Source organism: Dermochelys coriacea, chromosome 1 (assembly GCF_009764565.3).
Source record: "Dermochelys coriacea isolate rDerCor1 chromosome 1, rDerCor1.pri.v4, whole genome shotgun sequence".
Taxonomy (NCBI): domain Eukaryota; kingdom Metazoa; phylum Chordata; order Testudines; family Dermochelyidae; genus Dermochelys; species Dermochelys coriacea.
In genome coordinates this window covers 240371651-240380249 of record NC_050068.2, presented here as the reverse complement: position 1 = coordinate 240380249, position 8599 = coordinate 240371651, and the positions used below count along the sequence as shown (strand labels likewise).

General features: G+C 44.8%; 1 protein-coding gene across 3 annotated transcripts in view; it reads right to left on the bottom strand.

The window, feature by feature from the left end:
* Positions 1-409: 409 nt before the first annotated feature.
* Positions 410-8599, bottom strand: part of LOC119843778 (aldo-keto reductase family 1 member C3-like) — a 47320-nt gene continuing 39130 nt past the window's right edge. For all 3 annotated transcript variants that reach the window (XM_038373635.1, XM_038373645.1, XM_043517473.1), the window contains 4 exons: positions 4446-4555; positions 4045-4210; positions 3007-3089; positions 410-694 (listed from right to left, as the gene is read on the bottom strand). In XM_038373635.1, coding sequence (XP_038229563.1) covers positions 655-694; positions 3007-3089; positions 4045-4210; positions 4446-4555 — 399 coding nt within the window. In that variant the 3' untranslated portion in view covers positions 410-654. The remainder of the gene's footprint in view (positions 695-3006; positions 3090-4044; positions 4211-4445; positions 4556-8599) is intronic.

Sequence of the window (8599 nt, the reverse complement as noted above, 5' to 3'; positions counted from 1 at the left end):
TCCTATTCTGGAATAATCTGTTAAAAATGTGCGTCAATCATTCTGTGCCCATCATTCATCCCCACAGATTTATCTTTGCAGAGCTCAATTATCCTCCACTGAACGGTTTTTGCCAGTTCTTTCTTGAAGTTTGTAACATTGCTTCACTCCTGCTTGAGCCAGTGAGCAAATACAGACCCTGAGTATTGCTTTTATTTACTGAGGTATGGAGACTGAGGGCATAGTCAAGCTGCTACGTGACATCAATGCCCACCAAAGTGGACTGACCCTATCATTTGTCAAGCTAGCTCAGCCAACCACACTTTGTGGACCTACAGCACCTCACACAGAGCATTTTTAAGGGGCCTGAATCTGCTGGCTCTGAGAATGAAGAAAAGAAAATCAAAGAATAAAGACTAGACTCAATAAATGCATTACACAGACACCTTTATTTTTTCCCCATTAGCAATCCAGAACCACTCCATTCAGAGACCTAGTTGTTTTGAATTTCTGTTTAAATGTACAATATAGATCTCTTGATATCACCAGCACAAGTTGGGCTTCCAGAACAGGGCGCTTCTCTTGGACTAATCACTGGAATGGAGCAAGGAGATGAAATGTGTGTGATTCCTCACATGTGAAATAAAATCAGGAACACTGAAAGTATTCTTTTCATTATTCATCTTTAAATGGAAACTGAGGGTGGTCCACAAGTCTAAAAAGAAAATATTTATTAAATATCTCCATGTAATTGCATTACTAGGACATCTGAGTGCAAAATGCAGGAATCTCAAAGAGCAGACATGCAATGCTATCTGTTTTAGGGTTTTCTTTAGGCCCATCATTGTACTATCTCAGCATGCGAGTGCTCTAATGTATAGTCTCTATTTAGAGGACTTTACATTAGAGCACAGTCTATTATAACTAATACCTGTGTTCATCTGGAATTTAATAAAGCTTGGAGAAAACATGACAAAATGGTCTCATAACTGTCTGACTGCCTATGGCAGAATGCTGTTAAAAGAAGTTTATTCTCAGTAAACAGTGAGGCTAGAACAAATAATAGCGGGCTTTTATGAAGTGGGGAAAAATTGTCTTTAAAATAAGACAGGCCCAAACTGTAAAGTTAAGATCCCGATCTGGATCCAAAATTTGGGTGTGTTTTGGTTTAGCCCACTGCAGATGTAAAGGCCACCCAGATCAAAGAATGTTTAACCTAGACCTACACTTCTGCAAAGATCAGGGTTGTTTGGGTGCAGCAGAGACCTGAACTCCTTGCACCCTGTGGCACTGTGCAGAGCTGGGGGGGGCAAAGGGGGGGAAGAGGGGTATATTCACAAATGAAAAGTTTGCAGCTCTCTGATCCTTGGGCTAATTCCTAAAATGCTCTCTCCTAGCTAGGGATTGCTGGAGCACAGCAGCACTCTGGCCACACTCTCTCCCCAGAAGTGCCTTCAGCGAATCCCCTATGCCAACATCTTGGACGGTATGGCACAGGACCTTGCTCTGTGGGTTCTTCACCACCAGGGAGATCCCCATGTTGATGCCACTAGAACACAACAAATGCCCCAGAGGGGCCCTGAACTGATGCTAGAGTTTCTAGAACATTGGAAATGTTTATAACCATTAGGATGATGACACAATGACATTGGCATTCAAGGGAAGTTGTTATTTTGCCTTCAAACTGGAGCAAGGGTAAAAATGATAACCTACTAGGAATGTGTTGGGATAATGGGCCAAATCCTGTCATTGTGGGGGCCTCAGGCACTGATGCACCTCGGTCTCTCCTATTCACTGCCTGTGGCACATAATTTTCTAGTCTCCTGTGTGCAATCTTGTTGTAGTTTTGTAGGTCACTGGATATTAGAAAGACAAGGTGGGTGAGGTAATATTTTCTATTGAACCAACTTTTGTGGGTGAGAGAGACAAGCTCCGGTCTGTAGGGAGCTTGCTTCTGGTGAGCTGAACCCCCCCCCCCATACATTTTTCAAGATCCATGGATCCTACACATGCCTATCACAACATGTGGTAAACCTCATCCCGTGCACTAAATGCCTTAACAACAAGAACTATATGGGTGAAACCAGACAATCACTACATTCCCAAATGAACTCACACAGGAAAGTGATAATACAAAAACACCCTATCACCTGTGGGTGAACACTTAACAAACCTATCAGTCCTCATCCTCAAAGGAAACCCGCACAACATTTTCAAAATATGAACCTGGGAGCTTAACTTCATAACCTTACTAGTCACTAAAAATCATGGACTGAAAGACTCTGGATTTATAGATTATTACAACAATCTATAATCTACTAACAACCCCCCCAGCTGCCTTTCCCTCCTTTCTTTCCCCCCTCTGAATGGAGGGGTGTTAAAGGGGTGTAACCTTGAACAGCCCCTTAAAATGCGTGTTAACTACTTATGCCAAACAATCTGTTCCATCTTGTATTTAGTTGTGACAAGTTTCCCAGACATGAAGAGCTCTCTGTGTAAGCTTGTTTCTCTATCAACAGAAGTTGGTCCAATAAAAGATATTACCTCACCCACCTTGTGTCCTGGTCTCCTGTGGGCTGTAATGCTTCGGTCTGGTTTTGGTTGTTGGGTTCAGCAAGTGGGTGCTGGGTGGTGTTGATAGCCTGCGATATACAGGTCAGACTAAATGGGGGGAGGGATAGCTCAGTGGTTTGAACATTGGCCTGCTAAACCCAGGGTTGTGAGTTCAATCCTTGAGGGGGCCATTTAGGGTTCTGGGGCAAAATTGGGGATTGGTCCTGCTTTGAGCAGGGGGTTGGACTAGATGACCTTCTGCGGTCCCTTCCAACTCTGATATTCTATGAATCTGGTCATCCCTTCTGGGCTTAAAGTCTATGACTCCATTCCAGTCCTAATAGCTATGATCCTAAATACATCCTTTGTGATCACGAGGGTCAGTATAACACAAAACCTTATTTGTGGAGTGACCACTGCTGCCTTTCTCCTGCCTCTCCACAGAGTTCTAAAATACAAAATATTGTGACTCACTGTATTAAGTTCAGGTAGCGAAGGTTTTTGTTCAGCCCATCAATGGTTTTCATGTCCTCCTCAGAGAGCTGGAAGTTGAAAACCTGACACAGAAGACAGGATAAAACATTGGGTTATTCCTGCTTGGCATAGCCCTTCTAATAGAGGAATGTATGTGCATTTACAGAAGCACAAGCCCCATGTTAAGTGAAAAGGAAATGAAATAAGTATATTAATCTAGGTCTGCTCTTTCCACTGTATTTTATATATTTCAGAGGTGAAGGGTATCTAGCTACATAACTGTTGTGATTTTATTTTCTGTGTGTTTCACCTTTGAACTTTTAGCAATCTGCTGTCTGTAGAGGCAGCTGCCATTTTGAGATATAAATGGCACATTACAGAGGAGATACACATGGTGCTCTCTCACATAGATGTTCTTTCTTGGTTTGTTTTTCCTTTAATCTAGAATAAGTCTGTCAGTCTGATATTGTATGGTTTGTTCCTTGGGTATGGAAAGTAGAACGAGGGATGCTATTCCCTGATTTACCTGGGATGTTTAAGATTCTGGACTAAAATGGGCAGGGGAGGACAGAGCAGAATTTGGAGCGGACCCATGGTCTAGGCAAGAAGCTGAGGGCAGGAAAGGAGCACACTCCTATTGGAAGATCATTTGTCTTTCCAATGCTCAGAGGGGCCTATATTCCCATCTGATGTCAAGAGTAGCATTTTGGAAAAGGGCTCCACAAATCAATTGCTCCCTCAGAATGTTTCCTTTGGGAGAGACAAGGAGGACTCCAGGGTTTTTTCTCCCCATATTATTTGTTCTCTAGTGAGTGCCAAGTTACACAGTTCAAATATTAAAATGGCAAAAGCCTTCTCTGAGAACAGAGAACCTGCCTGAGAACTGCGCTACACAATGTCTGATAGTTCTCAGGCAGGATCCTGCAGTGCCATACTGTACAAGGGCACAAAAGTTCTCAATCCTCCATAGTATCCCATCTAAATCTGCACATAGAGGGGTGTCCCCCTCATCCTCTTCTCTCTGCACTCCTGTTTTACCTGGAAGTTTTCTTCAATACGCTTTCTGGTGAAGCTCTTGAAAAGGACCACGATACCACGCTGCAGCTGGTAGCGCAGGGCTACTAGAGCGGGGCTTCGGTTGTATTTTTTGGCAATTGCACCCAATACTGGGTCCTCCAGCAGAACTGGGGTGCTTTGGTCTATCCTACAAGGGAAACAGAGAAACAGGGAGAATTTCTGGGATCAGGAATGCAGTCATCTCAGCCTAGTGAGGACAATGCCTGTGCAATCTGAAAATAAACTACTAGGTCTTTTCTAGCTCTCATTTTTATTGTATAACTTTATAAATGTCAGATACTTTGAAGATGGAAGGAGGGGAAAGTACCCTCTAACCCATTGAGGTTCTAAACCTGGGAGCATAATCCAGTTTCTTTCCTTACCACATCTTGTCTCTCTGTGAGCCCAGAGCACAATAGGCTTCGAAGAGGATATCCTTGGATTTGCAGAAGGCCAGCAGTTTGCTTTGGTTGAGGTAAGGGTGACATTCAACCTGCAGAATCAACCCGCAACCCAGAATTGAGATTTCAGATCATATGAGCAGCAGCAGTCAGACAAAAGAAACATCAGACATTACATTAACGGGACACAGTATACTAAAATATTAAATATCCTTCAATTAAAATGCAGTCTGGCAGTGCAAGTGACCCTGTGGTGCAGTTTACCTGATAAATCCCAAGCAATAGTTTATCTAGTAAAGGACAGAAGCCAAGACACGTTGTGAGAGGATAGGCTTAATAAGGATTTATAGTCAGGACCAAGTCCTGCTTGCCTTACTTATGTGTCTAGTCCCACTGAAACCTCAGTAAATTGTTTTGGCCCATCGTGCATTGTTACATAGCTAGGATATGGATCAAAATCATCACCTGGACTAACACTGCCATTAAAGCAATGACCATTAGTTGGAGAGAGAGATTGAGGGTATTACTAGTGGATGTTCTAGGGGTTTGTACTGGGACCAGTTATGGACAAGATGGCACTTTCATTCTAAGCCCTTATTTTCAGTGGCTGATAACTTCCCCTAAAGTGGTCTCTTGGTCCAAATTTCTCATGCTTGGTCTCAACTCAAATGAGTTTTGGGTTGGGGGAGGGAATTCAAACAGTTCAATCATTTTTGAGTTGTCCAACTGTGTTTTTCACCAGATAAGACATTTTTTCCCTTGTATATTTTAATAATGAAATTTAAAACAGTTTAGATTTAAAACTTTAAAATTACCTCCTACCAATATAGTATCCTCCATACAGAACTTGTTCTTTGCCAAATTTGAAAAAAAATTAGCCGAGAAGCAAAATTACCTCCAAAAAACTGACTATAGGATGCTGTGCATATCCTGTGTTATTTTGCTTATCATATACAACTCAGTTCTTTCTCTTTATCCAGCATGTACTGAATACACCTGGATATCTATGTGGAGGAAACATAGAAAACAGTCCATCTGAATCATCTCTCTCTGAGCCTACTGCCTGAAAGCCACATTTCTGAGTACGAGTTTGGACAACCTGGTAACAAAACATCCTCAGATTCCAAGCAGAGAAAGGCTGCTGCTATGAAAGTCTATTCCCATAGCAGAGGAATGAGGATCTCTGGATGTACAGGGAGGTGGCTGTGCTTATCTTTCTCCTGCCTTTCAGAGACTGTTTCCTTTACAGTATTTTCTATTTCATTCTTTCTTGATATGCACAAGTTTATCATTTCAGTGATGGGCATAAACAAAGCCCTTGTTCCAAACAACATAGAACTATTTTTTTTCCAGAACCTGAACCTGAATCTATAGTTGCTAATGCCCAGTCTTTAACGTCAGCTGGTTGCAACACCCACAAATTCCGAAGAATTCAATGTTAGGGTCTAACTGTTGTGGCTTGTGTCTACTTGAAGTGGACCAATAAGGAAGTTTCCTCTTTGATTTAAAAGAAAGGCTGGGCATTAGTTCCCCCCATAAACGAAACTCTTCACTGACTACAAGTTCTGAATTTCTTCTGACTCCATGGGCTCCAGGTTTGTATAATTTTTGGTGGTGCCCAAGGGGAGCTGTCCCATCCATAGGATGGACTGGCGCAACTGCCCAGGGCCCAGTGCTTCAGGGGGAGCATGGTCCAGGGCGGACTTGGGAGTTAGTAGGGGGCCTGGCGCCAGCAGCAGCAAGCAACCCAGCCCCAGCCCGCTCCACTCCATCCTGCTTCTTCCTACCCCGCCCCTATTCCACCCCTTTCCCCAAACCATCTCTGAGCAACACTGGGAGCCAGCAGGGTGTAGCGGAGCAGGCTAGGGCTAGGTCACTCGCTGCTGCTGGTGACAGGCCCCCCACTGACCTCCCAGGCCGCCTTGGAACTCATGTCCTCCTGAAGCGCGGGGCAGGGGTAGACACCATCATGTTGCAAGATGGACACATGACAAAATTATCCGATTTAGTGACTGACATTGGGGGGGTGGCAATTATGTCATTCAATCCATAAAATAGCACAATTTTCCACACTGGGAAAAAAACCCCAGTAACCTAGCTAATAAACAAAACAATAATAAATTCAACTCCTATAATTAATGAAAAGTGTATAATGTATATGAGATTATTATATGAGAAATGAAGATGAGCTTGCTTTGGAATTTTACAAGGCACTTATATCATTTAAACACATTTAGTACCAAGTAATTATAACATTTCTTGCAAATCACATAAATAGGGAACCCATGATCCCCTTCCCTCACCACTGTACCTTTGCAATGGGGTTATTGCTGGCTGCCCTAGGGCTGCAGAAAACCCTATGGGCAAAACATATTGAAAGAAGGGGATCAATTTATACAGAGGGCTGAATGGGGACTCCCATAGTGCATTAATTAACACTTAATAAATAAATACATTACAGAGATAAGAACCTGTAATGACAGACTTCACTTCATGAGCAAGGAAAGATCCAGAGGGAGTAATGGTAGGGGGAATCCTAGGGAGGCCAAAGGGGTCATAGGCGCTGACTTCCTCTCTTCCCAGTGGGTGCTCGACCCCATGCCGGACCTGCCCCTGCACTGCCCTCGCCCCGTCCCCATTCCAACCGTTCTCCAAAGTCCCCACCGCATTCCACCCCCTTCCCCCAAGTTCCTGCCCCTGCCCCACCTCCTCTCTGCCTCCTCCCCTGAGCACGCCACATCCCCGCTCCTCCCCCCCCCCGAAAGTCTTAAGCGTGCCAAACAGCTGTTAGGTGGTGGTGGGGGGAAGCACTGGGAGGGAGAGGGAGGAGCAGGGACACAGAGCGCTGGGAGGTGGGGGGAGAAGGAGATAAGGAAGGGGGAGCTTGGCTGCTGGTGGGTGCAGAGCACCAACTAATTTTTCCCTGTGCGTGCTCCAGCCCTGGAGTTGCTGCAGGGTTGACACAGTCTTCTGCATCTCCCTTGTGGGTGGAGACATTGGTCACTATCACTACTGGAGGGAACAATAGAATGGAATGCCCGGAAGAATGAGTGATTTGAAGACAATTTCATGAAGGGACTGTTACCCTTGCAGAGCTTTTCTAGCTCTGATATTTACATTTTTACACAGGGTGGTTTGGCCCACAGAAATAAAAATCTGCACATCTTCCATGTATTTTTGGACCGATGGAAAAAAACTAGGTACAATTCAAGTGACTTTTAAAATTGCCTATGAAACTGAGTTAACAAAATAAATGAGCTTATGAATAACCAGAAAATATACTTCTCAAGTGAAAAAAACTATAACTGGACTTCTTTGCAAAGAAACTGTAAGTTTTCTTACAGGAAAAGCCACAAACCATCTGGAAAGGAAGAATAGATTGACTTACTTGCCTCAGTGAAATTAAATACCCAGAGAATTGCTGTGCCTGCGATGATGATGATGACTAGGGCTTGCTCACCTGTGGCTCCCCCTCCCCGCTGTGGAGACACAGCCAGGCAGGTCTGCATCTGCAAGCAGGCATACTGCCTCAGGTGCAGCTCCCATTGGCTGCAGTGGCCAATAGGCTGGGATGGGGAGGAGAGGCAAAGGGGGAGATGGTAGGGAGCTCAGGAGCAGAGAGCCAGGCAGGAGGGGAGCTGTCTGTGGAGGCACAAAGGGTGGGCTCTCTGGAGAGGGGTGACCAGGGCACAGTGGGAGTTTATCAGGGGGGCAGAGGATTGTGTGGGTGTCTGTGGAGTGGAGTGATAGACAGAGCCAGCTGCAGCCCGGGTCTGCTCTGGGGGGTGGGGGATGTTGCTATAGCCCCCCACCCAGGAAGCCCCCTCTACTCTGTATTTTATACCAGCCCCAGCGTGCCCATCACTGCTCCTTTCCCCTGCCCCCGGTTCCATCTGTCTATCCCCACAACCCCGCTGCTGAGTCTGTGTGTGTCTCTGTCTGACAATGAAGTGAGCTGTAGCTCACAAAAGCTTATGCACTAATAAATTTGTTAATCTCTAAAGTGCTACAAGTAATCCTTTTCTTTTTACGGATACAGACTAACACGGCTGCTACTCTGAAATCTGTCTGACAGTGAGATTCCTGCTGCTCTTTCTGCCCGGGGCTGAGAGCCACTACCTGTGGCTCCCTCCCTG